This window comes from Anopheles marshallii, chromosome 2 (genome assembly GCF_943734725.1).
Source record: "Anopheles marshallii chromosome 2, idAnoMarsDA_429_01, whole genome shotgun sequence".
Classification (NCBI taxonomy): Eukaryota; Metazoa; Arthropoda; class Insecta; order Diptera; family Culicidae; genus Anopheles; species Anopheles marshallii.
Genome location: NC_071326.1, coordinates 16141898 through 16166960, shown reverse-complemented (window position 1 = coordinate 16166960; position 25063 = coordinate 16141898). Strand labels below are relative to the sequence as shown.

The 25063-nt window shown below is 42.9% G+C and overlaps 1 protein-coding gene across 1 annotated transcript in view; it reads left to right on the top strand.

Annotated features, from left to right (window-relative positions):
- LOC128706756 (uncharacterized) overlaps positions 1-18071 on the top strand; it is a 46691-nt gene extending 28620 nt beyond the window's left edge. Inside the window, exons 3-4 of the mRNA XM_053801699.1 lie at positions 14521-15805; positions 17914-18071. Of these exons, the coding sequence (XP_053657674.1) occupies positions 14521-15805; positions 17914-18071 (1443 nt within the window). The remainder of the gene's footprint in view (positions 1-14520; positions 15806-17913) is intronic.
- Positions 18072-25063: the final 6992 nt, after the last annotated feature.

The window sequence follows — 25063 nt, the reverse complement described above, 5'->3', positions numbered from 1 at the left end:
GTGCATTTGGTGGAACGAATGGCGACACAGCGCGCGCCCGGAACTCAGCCAAAAGACTCTGTCACTCTGAATTAGTGCTCAGCCGGAGCTGCGTTTGGCCGTTAGTAAGGGTTGGATATTTCCCCGCTCTAATCGGGTCCGTATCACACCCGGAGCCGGCTTCTTCGACTTTCTCTAAACTTTCGCTTTCGACAACGGAACGGAGGATGGATCACCGGGTCCCGCGACGCATCTCCCGTGGTCCCATGGCTGCCGGGAATGGTACGTTGATTAGAATATTAATCTTCAGATGAACCATATCGGTACGGTGGCGGTCCATGCATTTCGATGAATAACGCCCAGAACGCCTCGGGCGCGATTGTTTTGCTGCCAACCGGTGGCGAAGGGTGACAATTTTCTGATTCGGCGCACCCTCAAATGATGATTGACAACTTGTATGCGCTTGGTACGGCTTGTCTAGGCGTTCTGGCTCGGCGTAGAGTTCATTCGCATTAGTTAGGGAACACCCGGGAACAAGTGCAATAACCGGACAGAGAAGTTAGTGCCACGCAATGTCTAGCGTAGAATTACCGTGTAGCAGAAGCGTTTGATTGAAATTGATATCTTTATGAGAGCGCATTATGCCGCCAAAAACTGTGGGGAGTTGCTCCGTTCAACGCTCACCGATGAGCGTTCCTGGGAATCTTAGTCTTATCTTTCATTCCCTGTCCGCGCTAGGCGCATGCCACGTGAACGCTACTTCAGGAAACCGAAATCAATTAAAAGCGTGCCTCTTCGAATACCGTTTTATGGAATTGACTTTGTGCTAGCAGTTGATTAGCGTGACTAATGCGTGACTAAGTCCTGGCACGGTGTATGCTTGTATCTGTCGATTATACGTTGGGCCTCTTGTAGTTCCTTTAGAATGCAAGTTCTTAATGGAATGAATGAATTTTCGAGTGCTCGGGTAGTTTTGGTCAGCTTTAGTGATCGTTCGAAGCTGAAAAGCAATAATGATCCTTTTTAATAGGACAACTTGTGTAGATTTGTAGGTTGGTCAATGTTGTTCTGAAGCAAAATGGCCAGAGCATTCAAAATCTCACGAAGCTGGTAGAAAACTGACCTTAACATATTTTTCCCAAGACATTGGACGAACAATCGCCGTATCTTCGGCACTGGATGTCCCGTTACCGTGAAATGAGAAAAACGTTTTATGATCGATATGTTAAGCCCCTTTCACTTTGGCCATAAAAATGCATGATTGTGGCAGAAAGTCTTGCCGAAATGAAACTGAGGTACGTTAATTTAAAATTCTCTCTTAGGAGTTCTGATGTATGTCATTTCTTCAGCATATATTATCTTATTCCATTTCAAATGCTATTGGGTAAACTTTTTGTATGATCGTTCTGTTGGTAATAATTCTTGTGGATATTATTGATCCTTTATAATTCTGATAAGGAATACGGTAGTAGAGGATGGATTCTGTTCAAAACACAACGACAATTCCATCCAGACCTTCGAACGGTGCGTTTACACCAATATAGTGAGGATCGCGACAGCGCTGCACTTCCTGCACTAGGAACAAGTGTTAATTTTATTGATTAACATCATTAACCCGATAAAGCATCGCGATGCACTCTCTCCCAGTTCAACTTGTGCGACATTCTAGCACTTTCAAGTGGCTCTCTAACTGCCGCACCTTCGACCAGCCATGTCACGGCCGTTAGTTCTGTCACATTGTCGCTTTTCTCCTCTCTTTTAAAAAAAAAGCCGATCAACCGTTCTTCAATCACCTCTTGCCGATCGTCCATGCGTACAGGACGAACGGTCATCTATATGCCGCCAGACCTTGACACCAACGGTTCGCACCGTGGGTCGGTTCCGTTTTCTCTTTCTTCGAATTATTTGACAAAACTGTTAACGGTCGCGTGAAAGGAGAAAGAAAAGGGATTCCACAGCAACACCCTGGTTCGGGGTTCGCGCTGTAATCGATATCAATTATGACAATCGAACCAGTTCCCGTGGCAGACAGCCACAGAATCTCTCCACCGGGCGCAAGGAAGTGGACGAGAACAGCAAAAGGACTGCCGCGTACGGATGGTGCCTGATAAATGACAAGACCCTCTGCCAAGATAACAAACCGTCAGTGGACCGGTTCGAATCAACGCTTTGCTTGGGTTGGAAGAAAGCGATAAAATTATAGAAACAATATTAGCATAACTGGACTTTTTTTCGAGGAATCTCAGCGATATGAGGTAAAAATTTGCGACAACATGTGATACATATTTTAACTGCTTATCTCAACTTTAACTGCATCTCAAGAAAGTAGCTGAAACTGATTCCAACCAAATGCATCTTCAACCGCAACGTTTGCGTGTGGCTGTTCTGGTCGACCAGTCACCAAATCAACGGTTATTAATCTTGTCATGTGAACATCCGAACCCAGCAGAACATCGGGGAAAGAATGCATGTTCGAACGACCTTTCCCTCCTGGCGAGAATTCTTGAGAAAGCAAGAACCGGGTGCCCTCGACAGAAAAATGGAATTAATGAGAAATCAAACCAAATGAAGTTCATTACGTTCATTAGGGAAACTATTACATTTATCAGCTTTCCAGCGGCAGCTTCCAATCGAACACGTGAGTGACATTCTTGGCTTACGTTGCATCCGATACATTGTGCAGTGTGCTGGAGGTTTGATTGAACGTTCCAATGATCGAAAGGCATACCATGCACTCCAATGCGATTGATGGGACGCTACTCAAATCCACTCGGAGCTGTGACATGTCAATCGGTCGGAATCGAACGCGACAACCAACACGGATTTAATTAAGCAAAAGATTGAGATAAACGTATCGAGTGTTGACGCCTTCGCACGGGCGATACTTCCCCGCCTCACAACCCAGCCAACCATCCGTGCTCGGAGTCGATTGTAAGCGCATCACATGTTGGAGTTTTGGACAGCTGCAGAATTAATTTTCGGATGCATGTTCCACGGCACCGTTGCGATCATGAGATTGAAAGCGACACGAGAAGAATTTGTCACCCGAAGGTGGTTCCGAAACTGGATGGTCTGGGTCGGTTCGTGATATTGCATGTGCTCCGGTGTTCAACTTGGACTTGGACTTGAAAATGCTTTTGATAAGCTACAGCTGGTAGAAGCGAAATATGGGAACACCCGCCGAACATGCCCAGCTCCCCAACTGGCGGTGACAGGCCGGGAAGACGAATGCTTTCGGCAGCACCCGAGCGCCGCCTGCACAAATCTGCATCAATTAATCATGCCGTTTGATCAAATCGATCCGCAGGAGGGAGGCATGGGAGTGCCATGCGATACAGGCGTCAAAATGTCAAAGATCTTCACATCAGCTTGGACGATCCAGTGTTTCGTGGATGGTGCACGCCTGAAATGGTGATCCATCCTGAAGAAGCACATTAATCTTCAGTTAATTAAGTGGTGAGAAGCGGCTATAGATGCACATGGGCATGCGAAATGGTCCACCGAACAAGGTAGTACGATGCACTCCGTTATATTCCAGGAAGCGAAGACAGATTCCGTCTAGACGAGTTTGGTGGCAGTCGTGATGCGCCACGTCATAAGGTCTTTGTTTAGTGTTTAAAATCAATCTGAAGGCTAGATTTAGAAGCACAGTTCGTATTTTTGCGTATCATTGACATATCATAGAATGTACTGACATTAAGTGAAGTGCGTAAATCTTGGGCCATATCTCGTCACTTAAACGAATTCCCCCGAAGGTGGATATCAAACTCGACGACAGCCCAATTAATTTGAAACAATCGAATGGCCTTTGTTACATGCCGTGACAGTTGATGTCTTAACTGTGTCGGAATGGCAAAATATAAGATTCACGCACTCACGTCTGTCCACCGAAAAATCATTCAAATATTTATCACACCATTTACCACTCGCCGTGCGGTGATGTGAACGTCCCAGGTCGCGATACACGATACGTGACATGGCCACACGCACTCAACTCGTTCGGGATAGTATCGTGTTGCTCTGGGCGGAAGATGGTGCTATTGCTGGCAATGTTTTATTTTCTTTTGCTATCTCTTCATACCAAAGGGAAGAGTGTTTTGATAAATTAGCTAAAGACGTGAATGTTGATAGCCTGTTTTTCGCTAAGGCAGTTTTATTGTCCTCGTAAATCTAAAACCCATCCAACAGCATCCCCATCCATGATGCACAATTTTTTTTTTTAGGTTTAATTTTTTCCCCATTTAACAACGTAAACGCTCTTCATTACAAAGTGTAGCGAAAAGAACTAGTACCATATCGTATTTTTCCCTCCATTATTATGATACAATACCATGGTTTGTTTGTTTGTTGTCTATCGTCACAACATATTTCGGAGGGCGGCAGTTTTCACATTTCCACCATGGGCATGTCCGAAGCCGTTACTAAACGATGCTGCTGAAGAGAAAAATGTGTTGATCTTCGCCTCTACTACACGATCCGACAAGGCACGGTTTGTTTGTTTGCCTTTTGGTCAAAAAATTCACAACACAAGAGAAGCGAACGCGCTGGCTCTGGTGCGATAAGGTGCGACCATCCAACGATATCTCCCCACAATGCTGCGTACCATCGTAGAAATGCACTCAACGCTGGAGATCGGCGGAATAGTCGAAGGGCACGCCGTACTTAAAGGAACAGGATCTAAACAATCCGAACATGTGTTTGACATTGGTTCCGACCGCAACCCACCGACCATTGAATGGAGTTGCCGTACCCGAAAGTGCGTAATTGAAATTCTGAAGGGATCGAGTACTGTGACCCTCGGGGGCAACAACGAGCTCTCTTGCGTACGCACCACCGGGAAAATGATGTGTGGTGGAAAAGTGGAAAAGTTGATATGTTAATTTTGTTGGCCCTTCCGTTTGCTTTTCGCCGCCCATCCCCTGCTCATGACCTCGGCGTTAGCAGAACGGGGTCGTCGCTTTTTTGTTGTTGTTGCTGTGTGCTCCTATGTGTGCACCATCGTGTTGACTCCCGTTGTGGTTTAGAGGCTTAGAGCAAACGGACTCGGAGGGTGCATCGTATGGCCCCTATCGCAAATGTACGCCAGTGTTGATGGATTTATTTGGGTTTAAATACGTGTAATCCTATTTTAATCCAGTTTTAATGATGCGCTACATGTATCGGTGTGTTAGTGTGGCGAGAGATCTTCTCCGCACACCAACCTAATACAAACGGTTCCATTCAGTTCCGGCATTTTGTCATTTTTTTTTTGGTTTTGTTGGAAAAAGTTTCCTAATTTATAGCATTCTTCTGTACGCTTCGTTCATTTGCATGTTTCTCATGAGTTTTTGGTGTGTTTCCCTTGCTCGACACATTAACGCATCACTTTCGACGATGGAGTTTTTAAAGTTTTTGATCATTTTTAGAGCTCTAACACAATCGTTTTGTGATACATTATTTTAAAATACTCATGTCTTTTCAAGCACTCATGCATTTGAAGGTGCAAAGGAAACAATTTCAGTTTTGCAGTGCTACAAACGATCCAATCGTAACGAATAACATCAGCTAATTTAGCGCCTGAATTAGACAACATTTCATTTGTTAGCCTTGCTGCTGGAGTTTATCCGATTCGATACGCCTTGGCAGAGTGCCACGCGATAGGCATGTCCCATCAGAAGTCACCAGGTTTTAAGGCATCATTAAAATTCAATTTCATTTTATTCTATCTTGATTTGTGTAACGTCCCGGACGGGTTGCTTGGAACCGTATCCCTTCAGCCTTCAGGCCAGGCGCCATCGGTGGCCATCGGTTACGGTGTAGCAATGCCTGCCGGAGAAGCTGGAATCGATAAATCATTCTGCAGGCTTTGGTTGGTTCTTTTTTTTATTATTGCATTGTACCCCGACGACCCCGTCGAACTTGAGTTAGCCTCGGTTAACCTCAAAAACCCATCGGGTGCCGTTTGGTGAATAGTTTGGCGGTTTGTGGATGCAAATGATTAGATAAAGATTTGTCGCACGGGTAAAGCGGTGGGCAGGAAGGGCTTTCCCATTTCACCCGTTGCTCAGTTGCATTCCGTCCATTGTGGCAAGTGAATAAAAAACCATCATAACATATCGAGAATCAAGAAAAAAATGTCCAAACGAAACGCCTAGCATAATTAACCGCATCGATGTCCTCCTGGAACCCATGCCGTGCGTTTGCTCGAACAAAATGGTTGGAGAGGAGAGCCCGAATTTCACCCGTTCTTCGGTGATCTGGGCTCGTGGCCTGGGAAATATCGCATGCAATGTGTTCCAGCAGAGGTCATAAATTATATCAGAGTTTCTAAACTGTTTACATTTTATTCGTTCTGGGTCGTGGATTTCATATGAAAGATGCCACCAAAGTGAGACACTCAATTTATCTTGGGAGATGTTTCATTCTTACTATGCCTCTTCCCGTTGGTGAAATATTATGTCTTAACTCTGGTCGTAAAAGGCAGATAGTTATTAATCTGACAAGACATCGTCTCGGAGGAGTATAATTGAGCTGTATTTTACAATATCCCCAAAACATCAGTATTTTATTCCAGACCGCTTTTAGAATCAATATTCTTGAAAGTATGATCACCTAAATTAACCTTGAAATCGAACAACGAAAGCAAACAGCACCGATGCTGTAATTGATTATATTTTTAAATCGTACACGAAACAATGATTGTTTCCTTTAGAAGAATGGTACTGGTCCTTTTTTTTTGGCGCACCGAATTCCACACTTGGCACACCTAGCGCGGTTAATGACCTGTTTCGTTTATGCTCGTACGCAGTACCAATGCAGCTTCGTACCGCAATTCGCACAAACAGTTCGATAATTTTCGATTTCCCCCCCGAACGCTGCGCACATTTTTCACGCACTGTGTGAGCGAATTTTTCGCAAATTCCTACCCAACCAGTATCCGGTCCGGGAAAATAAACCAATGGGCGCAGCAGTTAGTCACGCGGCAAGATAAACATGCGTGTATTGCGTAAGCTGGTGGTTTCAAGCATCATTTGCACATGCTTCGGGTGAGAAAAAATGGCTGATCAACTGTTTCCTTCTTCAACCACTTCAAAGAGGTCAAACAAACCGTTTGTTCTTGTTAGGGGGCCAGACCCAGTTACAAGCTTCACCAGCTCACGATCGCTTGCAAAACCGCGTGTCTACACGCACCAGACATTGAACTTGAAATTGTGCTACGCAGCACTTTGTCAAGTGGTCTTTCCTTTCTCTTGCGTCCACCATTTTTGCATAATTTTTTCCTTCCACATTCAGGGAAGACACCAAGTCACATTTGATCAGTCGGTTTTGTTTTCTTCGTTACATCCAAAGGTAACGTTGTCGGTGTTACTTACCTTCCGCTGACCCGCGGACCACGCCAAGTACACAAACAGTGACACGCGCATCACTACATAATTCTTTCCGAATGAGGCCCGCGACCCGAGGGAAGCTTCTGAGAATGAATGTATTTTTAAAACCCACTGAAAGATCATGCCCTCCCCGCCAGTCCCTGACAATGGATGACAACGAATTCGCGTACTTACCAACCCTTACCGACGTGCTGGTCAGCGAACGGCATGCAATAAAATTGGCGCTACTGATTGCTAACGGTCACCGGTAGCAAAAGGAAGAAGTAAGATAAATGGGTTTTCTGTTACGGAGTAGCCTACAAGAAGGCTACCAGACAGAGGAATTAGATAAACAAAACAGCTTCCCTTTTCTATTCGGTGCGTACGAATCTAAACAAACTGTCAATGTGATATTTCAGTTTTGCTTTTACACAGAAGATCGATCGGGTTCGAGCGATTTCCGAATCATTTACGAATTTGGAGAGCAGAGTGCGTCCTTAGCCTGACAATCGAAAGTGATCTGAATAAATAAATATTCCACTGAAGGCCACACAAAGTATTTGGGTATGTGCTGCCGTGTAAAGAATTGAGTTTGGAACTGACCAATATTCTAAGCTATCCAATTCATCTCGCCAAGTGCGCTAAATTTACACATCCCATCAAAACAAAGTCCTTCTCTGAAGCCGTTGGATGCTTTATAGTGCCTAACACTTGTGATCGCTGAGTTGACCGGCGTAGCACCTTCTCCAATATGAAAGGGACCCATTCACATTCTTGACCTTTCCCGTCCGCCACGACAGACCATGGAAGGATTTATGATTTCACTTCGCCGCTTTATGACCGACCGATGGATTTGAGTTTTCACTTTGCATCTCCATCCGCTGGTGGTGGCCACCAAATAGCCGACTGTATTATAGGGTCGTAAAAGAAAATATGAGAAAAAAAAGAGTTTGCGGAAAAGGAAAGGTGTTGGAAACCCCTCACGCACAAACACCGGCGACATACGCACCAAGGGTAACGAATGGTCCACCGGGTTTGCATACGCAATCCCTACGCACGCCGGTTTCGTTGGTCGGTCATTGACCCGGGATGCTTGCAGCAGATTCCGGTACCATTAGCGGAATGTGCGTTTTTACGTTCATGTTGTAAAATTGGGTTTTACTGAAGCTTTCGGGAGGTGGAGTGAACATTCTTTGATGTGTGCTAGCTCGTTGTTTGGTACGAATATTGGCAATTTTATTACAATTTTTGCCTAAGCGAAGGTTTAATTATGGAATATATGGCGGCACGAGTTTCATCTTGAGCGCTGTTTGCATATTGCTGGGACGATCAGCATAATCGTTATGAGACGATCATAACCTAACTGGTTTCTTACACAATGAGGAAAAATAACGACCGACGGAGCTAACAACCACAATCCGACACCTCGAATCGATTTGTCTGCCCCGAAAATAATCCATCGACACGGTGTCCCCTATTTTGTCAAGCGCGTTCACTATTTTTGACCCAACAGAAGCAAGAAAAAAAGGAACACTCCGTCTAGGGATGTCTTTTGAACGCACGGAAAACACTTACTCATCGACCCAGTGCACTGACCGTGTTCGAATGGTTTCGTATATTACAGCGGTAATGCGTCAGGTATGTCAGCTCACGTTTTGGGAGCTTGCGTTGCACTTGACTGTCGGTGATGCGTGCGAAATATTTCTATTCTTGCGCTGTACTGAAATCCCTAGAGGTAGTACTGCTTGAAAAGCGGAAAATAGTTTAGTTTCCTATGTATTGCAAGTATAAGTATGAAGTACTACAAGTCCTTGCAGTATATCAAATTTGGAATGTTTTGAGGGTTGGTAAATGTATTTAAATTTTTAATTTTGAAATAAAAATTCAACGCCGAAGAATGAAGCGTATGAAGTTAGGTAAAGACACACGTAACACATTAGCGCGATATGCGTGCCAAAAAGTGGCTCTGTACAACAATGTAGTAAGTGTGAGGCTAGCAAGACAAAACAGAAAATACGTACACAGTATGCGTAGAAATTCACGGTAGGAATGAATCGATCGAAAACTTCAAGGGTTTGTAAAAATTTCTCACAAATCTTGCAATTTCTCAGCTATTTTGTACGGTCAAAGAATCATGGTGTAATTTGATTAGTTTCGCGGCACAAATGAAGTTTCTCCTAAACTTCGCGAATCTTCCAAAGCGATCAACAAAATCTGACAAACATACGGTAGTATTATGTTTTAAATAATCCTGCCTATTTTAACGGATCCTTGGCGCTCTTATCTTGGGGAGAAATTATTCCATAAACAAGAGCCAGGTGAGACGACACCTTTATTTACGTTTTATCTTCCAACTCCAATAAACAGTCTTCTACCCGTTCTTCTACCGGGCAATGATAAACAAAAGGCACAATGCTCGTAAATTAGCATCAAAGTCGGCTGGCCTAGCTGTTTGTCCAGTTTTCTACCGGCATGGCAAAATACAAAAAGCGCGTAACCATTTCACTAGCCATTTCCATGCTTAAGTCAGCTGTCGTGCTACGTTTCGGCTAACGGTTAACCACATTTGTTAGTCAAATGTATTTTTTGGATGTAGAATTTATTTGTCTATATGTGTATTGTTATTTCACAAGTTATGCTGCCTGAGTCAGCCGTAATTTTGCAAACTTTGCAGAAATGATTTCCTAATGGAAAAGAATAAAAATTCAGAACATGGCTTAAGCTTAAGGCATTGCTTTAATCTATACATGATGGAACCATACAATTCATTCGAAGGGCTAAAATACATAGGTCGCATCACATAAAGAGCCTAAATAGGTCATAAATGTGCATAGCGTTAAGTAAGACAAAGAAAGAGCTTTACGTTACGATTCAAACCGTCCATAGTAGCAAATCTCATCACAAAAGAGACAAGCCAATTGGAACATATTGGCGATGACACCCATGTTACTATCATTTAACATTTTTAAAATAATGCTACCATCGTTTAGTTTTTGATAATACATTCAAAACGGATTAAAATAACAAAATTTTAAACACTTTATGCTAATCGTATACATCATACCATAAACATATACACCTCCTGATCTCATTCACTTTCACTCGATGCAATCTGTAGGACTGTTCGAGCCCTAAATCCTCTTATGTGACGGTGGGGCTCGAGCTGGAATATCGGGCCATACGATATCTTCCCTCAGCATAACTCCGTTGCATAACCATGCCTAATTGATTGGTCACCTTTACGCACTGCAGTTGATAAGCTTGTGGAGCGACTGTGGAGTTTTTTTGGGTTGGTCTAATCGACGCAATCTGCTCCCACGAAGCTATCGAGTTCCCTATGCACTCCAAACGGGTTTAAACGGAATCAATCAACAGCTTTTGACAGAAACCCTTAGCATTTTGTGATCACCGGTAGAGGTGGTAAGATTAGGGCTTTTGTTTTCGATATCGCATCGTTTTTGGCCTTGAATGTTAGTAACATTTATAATACGTTTAATAACTCTGCTACGAACCTCGGAGTTGCCGATGAAAAGTTATTTCTATCCTGTGTTAATCAACTTGAAAGTTCAGTGGTTACTTTCTCTGTTAAACTGGAAGAAAACATGGCTAAAGAAGAAAGCAAATATAAAAAGCAGCCAAAAACCCTTTGGGAGCATCCCAAAATTGCGAACAAAAAGGCTGCATATCTTAATCACGCTGTCGATCTGTCTTCCGTTGTAGCGATCAAACAAAGGAGCAAAAAATCTCCAGCTTCGATGCATCTTCACTGCGTTGTGCTTGATACAGCTATAGGGCATTTTTTATGTCTCCTTCCTTATGTTCGGTTGTGATTTATTCGCTGGCTGAAACCAAGAAAAAAACTATCTTCTGCATAATTTAAAACGGAAGTCACACTTCTTTCCCCGCAAGAGAAAGGTGTAAGGAGGAAATCTTTTATCAAAAAAGCATTCATATTTGGGTTAACCTGACTGCTTCATTAAAGTTGTTCAAAATGGGAAGGGAAGTTAAAACCTACAAGAAAAAAACGGAAAAGTGTAAATCATTTTGCTATTCACGGAAAAAAAAATTTAATAACGCATTTTTTTATAAAACATCTCCGACAGTTCAGAGGAATGCTAAGTGGTAAATCCGATGAAAAAAGTTTACATACATTCAGAGCAAAACAATCAAATGGTCGAACGATCTTTGGATTATTTATGATGCTATTTTCAGCTTCCCGGTATCTGGTGGATATCTGTCATAACTGGTCGATCGACAGATAATACTTTGCTACACTACTTAGTAATAAAATAGTGTAATGGTACCTTCCACCATCAAAACGAGATTCTTCATCACAACGCAACCCAGAAAGGCACTCTCCCGATGCATCAATTTGCAATGTGCCAAATGCAAAACAAACCATTCCCTCGTTGGGCAGCACCAACCAACGCTTCTGGTCTTTGAACCATTCTAGCACCGCAAAGCAGTTAAGCCACTTAGCAGCAAAAAACAGCATAGCAATAAATAAGCATAAATGAGTGTAATTTATTCCCATCCCATACTGGTTCTGGCCGTTCATGCCTATGTCTTCATTATGCTTTCCCAAAAGGGGAAGGTTAACCGTAGAGATGTTTCTTCGAGTTGAGTTCTGCCCACTATACGATGCAGCTTCTTACGATCATTCTGTTATGAATGGCTTCATCGGTGGAATACGGTGGCAAGCTTTAACGCTATCCTGTGCGGTGGTCAGTCTGCAAACACATACAGGCTGGGTGGTCAGAGTGAAAAAATGTACCTACTTGACGGGAACCGAAATCATCTGTCAATCGTACCATCTCCTATCGGGTCCAGCATCTTCTCGGTTGACTCTCGTTAGTGTATGTCGCTCTCTCGATCATTTCACGCCTGATTGACTCCTGCTCGAGTCACAACCGTCCGCCCTGGGTGTGCCTAGTAAAACCTTTCCATGGCATCCATCCTTTCTCCTACCAACAAACTGATCATCAATCACAACAGTCTGCGGTATCGAGAATGCAATTCTAGATTGGCACGGTGCATACGTTACTCAAATATGGACCAACTCCGCTAGCAGGCGAATAACCAATTTGTAGTCCATAGCCGTGCACTGTCTGTACGAGCAAGTCAAATAAAACAAATGCAATTTAATTAAGCCATAAAAGTCGCCGCAATAAATGCTACCGGGACGGTGCAAGCGAATGTCGGATCTGCAAGGTGTACAATGATGTATGGACAAGCTAATTGCCTTGCGTACGAGGTTGCTTATTTGCCTAGTGCCGCCATCAGAGCAACGGTAGCAGCTTCCGAGGAAAGTGAAAACTCTTAGGCTGAGAAGAAGTACAGTCGGGATGTTGTGATACGCATTTACGATGAGACCACCGGCTGCATAAAATGCTTGTCAGAATTGGTGACATAGACCTCACTGATTGTTGGTGCTGATGGAAAGAAGAATGGACCAGCCGAGTTTTTGGATGATGGTGTACTGCGTAATGATTGATTAAAGTTTTATAAGTTCGTTTGTTTTATGTTTATCTCATCCACTAGCTGAACTCTTAGAACGATCTCCATACCATATATTCTCCAGAAGATCACGCTCAATGTTCTAACCCACGTAGTTTATGAAGTGATCAAAGTTTTACTAAACAGACATCATCCACGTGTGGTTTTAAAAGTGTGAAAAAACATGTTAACTTCCTGCTTAACTTGACACCGATCTAAGATATTTACACACGATAACTTCCTCTACCGAGACCCTTCATGTTTATGGACATCGTCAAAATCTTTCATTAAGACGTGCGATTTGTGAGCAATTTTATCATGATCTTTAGATATTTTCACACCAAGTGTCATCGAAGGACCTTGTCCCGAAGTAAAAAAAAAGATCCAAAGTTTTGTCTTCGATACTTCTCCAAAAAGGATACTGAAGGTGTAGGAAAGAAGATAAAACGAGAGACAAAGAAACGCTGCACAACGATCCATTTCCAGTCACCATGACGACCTTTTTGTGGCGTTAACGACTTCGATGTCCCAATATTGATTGTTAATAATACTTTCCTTTGATCGCCTCGTTAGCTTCGATCGTTCGGATTGCTTCACCCCTTTATCAACCTGTCCAATAAACATTCAAATTTTATTACTTTTCCGACGACCCTGTGTGTCCCGCCAGCACCTCCGGATGGCTATGGAGCCAGGATCGTACACCTAGAATAACATCAGATTGCCTTCTCTTTCTCTTTCGTACGCTTGCAGGACACCGAGCGGTGATCCTTCCAACACCTGTGCGCTACGGGACATTGAAATTGTGATGATTTGTACTTTTTGTGGTTTCCTTCACATTGGTTTTCCTTGTTCCCTTGGAGCCACTTCGCGACGGTTGCTTCTGTCTGGGAGAACCGAAAACTATCGGTGTATCTAAAAACACGCGTGATAGAAACACTCCCATTCCATTGATATACCCCGGACATACGCGTGCAGCACTCTTTTTCTTGAGAATAGATCTGTCCGTTGTTTGGTGAGCAGCAGCATTAGGCATAGAGTTCTCGGAAGGTTGTCTACGGTATCATGGGAAGTCACCAAGAGGGAAGTCGCCGTGCAGTGTCTGAGTGCAAGAACCGATCGTAACGAGCGTTCTCCTGCATGCATGCACTTGTCATACCACACAGTAGGTCGCCACTTGCACCTCAGCAACGATCGTCACTTGACCAAATGGGGTAGATTGAATTTCACCGACAGTAAACATCCCGGAAGAATATCATTTAACGGCGACACTCGTTCACATGGTCAACGGGCGACATGTCTTCAACCCTTGCCCCAACCATGCATCCCCCGGTTCCAAACGCAATTATGTATTCTAATTAATTCGTGTCCACGCGAAATGATGCTAATGATTAAAACGGTGTCAACCGCAATGTGCAACGAAAGCAACTCGCTGTACGGTTGTCAACTGCTTCGCGTGGTCCATATTAAGACATTAAGCCGATGGCGTTAACTCGATTATCTCGTACAACAAATTGCGCAAAAGTGTCGCCGATTCTACAAAGCGTTTGGTCCGATGTACATAATTACAATTCCAAACGCACTAACATGGTAGCATATGTTTGGTGGCGCCGCCCTTTACACCAAATTAAGACGTAGTACCAGACACTTGATTAAAGTTCTTCTTTCTTTCTTTCTTTCTATTGAATTTTCTCCATTGCAGAAAGAATTCACCGACGATTGCATCTTCAACGAGCAGATGGAGCAGCATCACTACAACACTTATTCGTCCACACAACACTCGAATGCTCGGCGGACGCTGTACCTAGCGCTCAATAAAACGGGCCAGCCACGCAAAATCCAGATCCCAGTCAACCGAACGCTCGGCAAGCTAGCTACCTACACGAAGGCGCTCACCCAAACGGTGGCCCACGATCGAGTGGAGCAGCTCATCTCGCGGCTGTTCGGTGCTGATCACGTCCGCCACGGACTGAACCAGCTGTGCGAAACGGGGCAACCCTTGGAAGAGTTGACGGCTAAGGAAATGCGCCCCAGACCGGTCTGTGGTCCACAGGCTGCATCGGCGAAGGCTGTAGGAGCGGTCTCTTCCGTGGGTGGTGGTGGTGGTGGTAAGAAGAACAGTCAACCGAATACCTCTGGTAAAGACGACAAGGACGGGCTGCGACAGAAGAAGAAGAAAAAGCGACGGAAATGTCGCGAGGATGAGGTGCCGGGAGAGCAATGCTTCCGACCGGGTGTGCCGGGCACAGGTGTAGGTGGTACAAATAGTGGTAAGAAGAAGGCAGGCCCCAACCAGGGACAGCCCCGGGGCGGTAGTAGTATTAGTAGCGATAGTGGCAGTATCAGCCCTAGCAGTAGCAATAGTTCCGTAGGTAGCAGTAGCGCAGGCACCAACCAGTCAGCCATTCTCAGCAATGTCACCAGCAGCAGCAGCAGTAGCAGTAGTAGTATTAGCAACAGCAGCAATGCAAATAGTCTAATAGCAAGTATTAGCAACGGTGGGCCCAACCGTCCGGGTCAACCGTACGCCCAACTCACAGCAACACCAAATACCCGGAAGCCAAAACCAACGAAGAAGCTCCCATCGGGTCCGCGAAACGGAACACCACCACCGAACGGTGGAAGTGCTGGCCCATCTCGGAAACCGAAAAAACCTAACCAGCAGCCACAACAAGCGGTCAACGGAAAACGGAATGGCACCAATCACACCAAACCTAGTGGTCCAGCAAAAGCCAAGCTGGTAAGCGCGAGTATAGTGACCAGCAAATTGAGCCAACCCAAACCGGCCTCGTTGATGATCGCGCGAACAGTCCGACCAACGGCACCGTTTCCATTAGCAACAGCCCGACCCACCACCAAACCGACGACGGTGAGCAACGATCTGCAGGATACCTCGCAACAGTCCGATTCCGATGCCGAGCTCGATATGGACGACGTGCTGCAACCGTCTGCCGAGCTCGCGGACGAGCTGGACGAGCTCGACGAAGGTAATCTTACACATCCCGGTCATGCTATCAACTTTGTGGAGGAGGAAGACTTAGATGATATGGATTTTTAGGGTACACTCCGTATTTGCCGTACATACATAGTGTCTTGCATTAGCTTGGTTTTTTCATTTTGGAACATACACTCGTACAACTCGTACAATTTGCGCTCGAGTAAACTCCACAACTGCCACTGGCATCATACAGAGCGAAAACATATTAAAACCGTTAGTAAAAATTAACCAAAAACCTATCAAGCCAACAAGAAAAAAACGCGTGCTATGGGGATGACGGACGGTATTAGCGTTGGATGGTAGTAAACAAACGAGTAAACAAGTAAATCATGCCACCAAATATGCATGCCCCTGAGATGAAACTGACAGAACGTTACGGTTCAAAACTACTAAACTTGAAAGTATTACATATTACTAGCAAGCAAATGCGTAACACAAATCAAACACTACCCTTAACGGACACTCGTTCTTTTACCAATTATTATACAGCAAAATTAGTGATGAATGTTTCGTGCTGCATTTTGAGACATTTTCTTGTCATGAACTTCAATTTTCCTTTCACTACTTGTTGTGACGAAAGCGACCTTTGGCTATTCTTCTTCTTCTGTCTCCTTTCCTATATTTTCTATCTTGTCGTTATCCGATCATAGATTTCGAGCATTTGATTTGCATTTCCACTAAAACTCCACAACCAATAACATCTCCCGCAACACGCTCATACGAGAACTGCATATCGCTCATATTTCTGTTGTCGCATCAATCCCCAAATGATCGTGTTTGATCTGCAAGCTACATTTTGCCACTAACGCATGCACCTGAACCAGTCAGAAGATATCGAATGGTCATAAGATTTGGCTCAACATAGTTATATGGGGTTTTGTTAGTGGCTGGGTTAGTTCACTGATTTTTATACCACTCTTCTGTGACAGCACGCTAAATGTTTCAGCAAAAAAACCCATTTTGAATGCCGCTACAGCATGTGTTGTTGCATGTGCTTAAGGTTCAGGCAAGCCCAGTCTGTAACCAATCGTGTCTTGAAGCATGTCGTTTTCTTCTTTGTGTATTTAATTTTCGCAGGTATGAATGATTCTTAAACATTACAGTGCTAACATTATGATTGTATTAACAAAAGTATGGACTAGTCTCGAAAGGCGATGAAGAAGGTTATTTAGCCTTTAACATTGGGAATAGTCCATGCAAAAATGAATGTCTGAGTTTAGTTTTTCTTCAGTTTTGCTGACGCTTTTGCGATCAGTTACTGTTCCTCTATTTAGACTATAAAAGTATAGCAGTAGATCCTCCTTTTATGACGTTCACTCAAAGACTTTCAATTGAATCTAAATCTGAAAGACCTTGTCTCTTTACGAAAACTGAGCGTAATTCGCTCTGGTTTTCGTAATAGAAGCTATCTCTTCTGCTCCCGCAACAGTTCTTAAAGTTTATCTGACATCACACTGACAAAAGTTCATTATTTCTTGTCTTAGCATAGCTATGCCACTACAATTCCCCAGGAACTCTTTGCGAACTTTTTACAGTCCTTCTTTTATTTAGTGCACATGTTACCGTTAGGCTCCTTCGTAGAATGCTGTTGTGTGTATGCATGTTTGTAATGTGTGTAGTAATGTTTGATTTCAGCAACAGCAGCATGTCTAAACTTCCTTCAAAGTGCTAAAACGATGCTTCGAACAGGACGGACTCGCCAAACTACTACATCCTGCACGTTAGCTCACCGGCAGCAGCATGGCGATAAGCATCGCGCAAAGATTGATGGACCGTTCGGATAGGCATGGCATGTCCTGCACATCTGGAATGTTACCGGTGGTCCCAAGGTGGTTGATATTGTGTGATTTGTGCATGTTTGTATTCTGTTGTGTCTATGTCCAGTAGCATCATGGTTAAGATCGCATGTCGCAGGATGACATTTTTGTGTGGTTTCGATTGTTTTCCTATCAACATGGGTGTGTTTGTGTATGTATTGTAACCGTACCATCGTATCTGTGTGTGTGTGTGTGTTCATTTGTGCGTTGGAATGAGCGTCGCGCGCTAATACGAAACCTTCCTGTTCTTCTTCTTCTATTCCGCTGTTTCTTTTTTCAGTTCCAGGATCTCCTACAGCTTCCTCCTGGCACGAATTGCTCCCCACCAGCTCGGTATCCGAGCAGCGCAACCGCTACAAAGCATTATCCTGCTGTAGTTTCCTTAGCCTAAGCACTCTCGTTGTGTACGGTGCCACTGTGCATTTGCTATATCTATGATCGGAGATCGAAGAGACGTTGCACTGCCCCTCGCGTCCCATTTGTCCCACGAACCAAACTGCTCGAAACAGCGACCAAATTTAACCCCAACAAACAGTGCGCGGTGGTTTCGCCATGCTAGGTTCAGCAATAATGTGTCACTGTGGTTAAAGGGTGGGATTGAATGATGCGACGGTTGATCACCATTAAACCAATTGGCAGTACGAATTACGGTGAACGAAAGAAGGGCGTAAAAATCTCATTCAAACGCGGTGACAAACCACTGGTAAACGGTAGAGACTGATTTTTATTTTTTTCCGTCGTAAAGTTCAATTCATTCATTGATTTGTGAGACGCTTTGCAGATGCTTTTGCTGGATGTTTAAGCGCCCGCTATGATGAAACTGCTCGCAACAATATCGAACGCTAATCATTCGTTTAAATTCCCATCCATTGCAGCATACTCGCACACTCGCAGAATATTAATCTTGGCTAATTCACATTTACAGAGCACTGTTGCAGATGAAAGTCCAGTCAGACCAAATTTTCACATACATCACACAGCAGGGACCACTAGAACAGGTCAATAATGGATGCCTCGTTATGCTAACTGTTTCTGAAATGCTTCCATGACGTCTATAACTGTAGCTTACTATTTAAACTTACTCTAAACGAATGGTTCACGAAAGGATTTGATGCTTCCGTTCCTGCTGCCGAAGTAATGCGTCAGTCCGGCGTCCGTAGAAGTTTTGGTTCTATTCGGCACTGCTTGTACATAGTTAGTGGATAAGTGAGAGAAAAAGTATTGCAAAATTGTCTCCCAGTCATCTAGTACGCTAGGTGTAAACGATCCCATTTACCGGTGTCCCAAACGTTATTTATGTCTTTGTTGTACATGTTGATCGAGTAGCAGTTCGATTTATTTGCGAAAGTGGATCCTCTATATTCTGTGCTTTTTTTGCTTCTAGCAGGGCAGATACAGTGTGTGTTGAAGCCTTTGCTTACGGCGATAGTGTACAAATCTTTTGATTTGAGGATTGATACATAAAATGGTAGAATTTCAGTTCGCACAGCAGAACACCGTAACGGCATGGATCTGATTCTAGATGATATCTACAGAGAACCTTTTATTAGCCTTTTTGGCTGGGACTTCATTAAGTTGCGCTGAGATGTTTCAACGTAGCGTTGGAATTCGTCAAAAGATATCAAAAGCCTTGCAATCATGTTTAGCTTACGGACAAATATGTCCGGATATTGTTCCGGTAGCAATCAGCAAACACTTGTGCATCCAGGTGTGTAAAAATACTCAACATAAGCAACATCTTGTACGAGATCTAACTCAGGAGTTCAGAATTCGAACAACACTTACTAGACATTTAAGCAAACGGTGTGACCACCTGTGTAACACCTTGTAAAGGTTACAAGCGCACCCAACAATAAACAAACCCTACCGCATCGAACGAAGAAATGTAAACGACAGCGAGCGACCATCGGGGGGGCATTGTTGGCCGGGATTGTGACGAGTCGAGCGTTCGATTCTTTGTTGAAAATCCATGCAAACCCCCACTCCGTCATTCGAACGAGTAGAACAAAACACAAATAATACCAAATAGTGCAAGTTTTAGTAGAGCTAGTTGTGGTAAGATTTAACGTTTAAAGCCGTACCTCGTTCTGACACAGCAAATGATAGACAATAATGTACCATTTTCAGGAAACAAACAAATCCAACGCTTCAAGCCTTAACTCCATAAAATAATCAAGCGAAAATATGCAAAATTAATACGACTAGTTAACTGCAGCTTCCTTATCCGCTTACCCCGTACGTCATACTGTTTGATGGTTATGTTTGGAACGGTAAACGAAGTTTAATGGAGACAATTCATCAAACCGATCATATTATTTATTGTGAAAAGCTGCAACAGTCTGCTTCTAAAACTGCCAATAGAAATAATCATGAACTTATGGATTTTCTACGTTCACTTAATGTGCGCACTGCGTTCCTGCTCCTGCGAAATCGTATTTTTCTTCAATACATAACTTTAAATTCTTCTAGTCATTAATAACTTATTTAGTTATGCTTAACCCATTACCCAGCGGTGTGAGGTAATCAGAACGATCTTGTGATTGTGCTTTATGTTTAAAATCAATGAATAGGGGTTTTTGTTTTCTGAATTCAAAATTTACACCCACTGACGTCTCTCGAAATAAACTATAAAACCTCACAACACAGTTTGAATCGCTTAATGCATCAATCACATAGGTAGTAATGGAACAAAAAAACAAGATAAGTAAATGTTTATTATGTGCGCACATTTTAGTTGCGTTTCTTGTCACATCTTTTTGGGATAATGTGATGAAAATGTATGCTAAAATATGAGAAGTTTGAAGCTGCACACAAACTAAAGCAGCCACGTAAGTCAACGCCTAACAGTATCGAAGAACTGAGTGCCATAAAATATTGTAGAAAGAGAATGTGAGATGCGTTGGCGTAATGCAAGCAATAGCACTTGAAGTCAACATCCATCAAGCTTAACATATTTACTGGTCATGAAACATCAAAACCTTGAATATAATTATCAAAAATCTCAATTTAACTCTATTATTTCGGCTACTTTTAGTATCGCCCAATATTCATTCTTTATGAATAATGTGCAGCGTAAAGATAAGCCACGGATGGAAAGCATGACCAAGGGCTAATTGCTTGTCGCAATGCAAAAGCCACGTACAGATGTCAGCTCACTTACAAATGATGCATTCAGCCGCTCAGGCAATATCATAGATCGTTCTTTTATTACATCACTAATCAGCACAGAACGCTGTACCGATACATTTGCGAACGAACCTGAACGAACGTAAAGTACCATGCATTGGAATTGACTTAAAAGACAGATATTAACATTGCTCTAGAAGCAACTAAAAGTAGTTCGCTTTTCCATGTGCAACAGAAACCAATTGAAAGTAATGTAAAATGTACTACACTCATGCAAAGTGTGAACATGTTTTAAACAATGGAAAAGAAGTTGCGTATTTGTAAATAGTAGAAGTAAAAAAGATCAGAATTTGAAAACACACAAAAACAAAAATCATAAACAAAATCAACGAATACTAAACGCTACTCGTAAGTCGAGAAGAAATGAAGAAAATGTAAGAAAATGATAAAACTGCTAATCTTAGTGGTTGTGCTTGTTAAACCATTTGGAAGCAGAAGGGCATGTAAAGAAAACTAATTGTCTATGTAAGCGAAGCAGCAAAAAGCAGAAACAAATTAAATAATAAGCCAACAGTCTAAACAACGCTGATATTGTACAATATGCAAACACACAATGTTAAAGTGGTACGATAATGCTATACAAAATATACGAAATCTAGTAGAAAACAAGCTTGTTAAGTTCTTTGTTTTGTGCCGTAAGTTAATGCTGATTTTCCATCGGACAGGTAAGTCAACAGTTTATTTTTTTCCACTCAGTACATGTAGCGAACCAATATCAAATGCATGACTTTAAAGCAATCCCTACAAATATATAGCGACAAGTTTTTGCTGGTCATGTGTGTTCAATTGAATTTGTTTCAATCTTCCCGCTGCGATAATGCATCGTGCTGCTTCAGAATCCAAGCTCTGCAAGTTGGCATGACTTAACGATTGATAATTTATCTTCGAATTGTTTTTGTGCAACTTGGGTTTGCTCGGGCTAACATTATGCGAGTAGACTAATGGTCCGCTTTGAAGACCCTGTATTGAACCTTGAGAACAATTTACAGTTTGCTAATATGCGTGGTTTGGACACCCTATGCGACCCTCCCTGAGCGAAGGAAAGAGGAAAGAGTGTGTTAGATTATTTTCGCACGCCAACACGTTCTCGTTCTTTAAGTGGCAGTCAGTATGACAAAAAAGGTTGAAGATATCATGGAAGTACTTTGCTATACAGTCGCAGAGGAGAAGTTCGAAGAAATCGAAAATACTAATTTTATATTTACTCAAAGCTTTAAATAATCCCGAGAATAACCAGTAGCAAATTACAATGTGTATACTGACAAAGAACGAAGATACCGCCCAAACAGGAAATTAATCGGATTTATCGGAGATAATCGGAGACTTATAATTCCCATGACATTTTCCTCCTAAACAAATCCTTGTCGTTGTCCTTGTCGAGAGGGTTTTTTTGTCAATTCAAAAATTCGTCATTTGGCCATTAATTAAATATGTACAATTTTTGTCGAGCTATATTTACTAATTTTAAACTTTCTTTTTTAATATTGTTTTTAACAAAAACGCAAATTTGTAATTTTTGTAAGTTAACAGTTCACCCTCCAAAGAAGAACCTTGAAAAGGACATTGCGATCGTACTATCCGCTTTCACCGGTACGATCGCAACGCTGAATCTTTGAAATCAAATTTAAATCTTCAAAAAAACAGCTTATAAATTAAATGAAGATAAAACGTTACCCATGACGTCATGTGGGATTTTCTGCGTACCGTCTAAAACGTGTTCGGCGATGATAGCTTTACGTTCATCATCACGTGTGCCCATGCCGTCTCGCATAATCTTTCCATTTTCTACAATTCGCTGACAATGCGTCGTGTGTGTGTGGAAGATTTTTTTCCCCGGTTTGTTTGCTACCTGTTTCTGCAAGCTTTCGATTCGCAACAGCAAAATAAGACTGACGACGCAAATAAAAAAAAACACTGCGCAACGCGTGGAAACAGCCACCCTTGGGGTAAGGAATCCATGGCGGAGCTGCCGTTTGGCACGTAGACCACTGCTACCAACCGGTACAGGCGCACACATACGTGCGAATATCACGCACAAACACACCTTTACGCCGGTGGAGTTCGCGGGTGCCAAGACCAAGATCGCGAACTACTACCGGAGTAATCAATTCCGAATAGCAACCCTCTCTTTTCGCAAGGGTTTTGAAATGGGGGGAAAAAATCACTGCTCACCATAACGCATCGAAACGATCCGCACGGGAACGAACGGTGGCGCAAAGAGTGGCTAAGAAAGGAAAGAACAGGATGTGTTTAGTCGCTACAACACAAATAACACTAGCTAAACAATCAATCAACGCAGCACACAGCATCCGTGCCACATTTCCGCCATTTTCACCACTTAATAAGATGGCTGTTAGCAGTACGCCTTAGGAAAAAAAAATGGACATATGTATCAACGCAGATTGGCCATTTACCCATTCCAAGCATGCTTGAATGGTGTAAGTAATTAGTTCAAATGAAATGTTATTTTCAAGGGAAATATTGCTGTCCAATTTCAAACTACGCCTCACCCACACTCTTGGGGATGAAAAGAGGAAAAATTGCGCGAGACGGGAAAGAAAAGTAGAGTTTGCTCAGAATTTTGCGCCACTATGACGTTTGCTGATTATCACGCGTTCGATGCAGACGTCGTCGGTGTCGTCGCGCCTCGGCAACTTGCGAGACCGCTCGCGTAACCTACTGGCGAATGGTGGCTTACCTTCGGACGAACTAACCTATACACACTAGCTCTTCCGTCTAGGCGGAACCGTTTTTGATGTAGGAACGGTACCGGTAGGGTTGCGGAGTGCGCGTGCGCCTGTGGGTGTTATCAGCGTATCGCGAAAAGCACATGGCACAGTCCAGATCGGACATACCAGCGGGAGAGCTCAACCCGGGAGCCAGCGAACGTGGTGGAGCACAATCAAAAGCGCCGGTTGGAGACATCATTAGTTAGACTGTCGAGTGGGCTTGATTTGGAACTTCGCATTCGAATGTTGTTTGTTTGGTTTGCATATCACACATTTTACCGTTACAAAGATATGTTAAAAATAAATCATACGTAAAACAACACATTTCGAATGACTAATACTAACACGCGACAGTACAATGTCTCATGACACCCGTGGATGGTTCGATCGTCATATGTTGGTTTGCGGCCGCTTTCAATTGATCCATCATCTAAGCTGATAGCCCTGCTGTTCGTAAAAAAAGATCCCTTTAAGATTAGCGCTGATTTATGTTCTTCGAGATTAAAGTAACCCAATGCGTATGCGTGCATGTTTTGGAAACAATCGATTATAAATTGATGACGGTTAGTTATGCGCCACTAGGTGAAGACAGCATTCGTTGATTAGAAATTGATATGCCAGTGAATTGTTTGTTGTTCAGATTATTTTTAATTAATTGTCAACAACAACTAGGAATCTATTCCTGGTATATTTGAAGTAGTAGTGTCATGCTGAATAGTGTAGTAAGCAAAAACCTGGAAAGGAATGATTCCGTATTCCCCAAATGAATTCCTGTCCGAAGCAAATGAATTCGATGACCTTTTCTTTAATGTCTTTAGTAACAACAAAAAATAAACCCAACTCTGTCGAACACGAGATCTACGGTGTCCTAGAGAAAAAATCGTCCAATTTGTCGATGATTTTTTTTCCGTGTTCCCGATTTCTGGAAACGATGTTACAAATGTTTGCCCAAGATACCCCCAAGGTGAGAAATAATTTATCTTTCTAGCAATCAATTAGTACGACCGGGGGAATCATGTCCGTGTTTCCGTTTCTATTTTATCTTCTTTCGTCTAAATCTTTCGATTCGCTGTATGTCTATGGGAAGGCAGTTAGTATGGTTTCCCGATGTTCTAAATCGATGAAAGATTTATCGTTTCATCCCGTATCGTTTGCAAAGTTCGATAATCGTACAGCATGGAAATTGGTGTTACTGATATCTAACATTTGCAATAGTGTATCCCCGATCGCATTGGAGTTCCTCATAAATCATAAGCTGTGGGAAATAGCAAATTCTCCAGGCTCGATAAATTGGAACTGCAGTTTCTTTTCCCGGATAGAACATGATCCATGTCCGCACTCTTCACTCTTTCGCTTCAATGGACAACGAATTCCACTACCTTCAGGCACCGAGAGTCATGAAGATGCAGAGATCATGAGATCATTTATTATTCCAACGCTATAAGATCTTCGATGAATTTGCATCTTTAAAGATAACCGACAAATCGTTAGATCGCGGTGCATGCCCAACCGGTA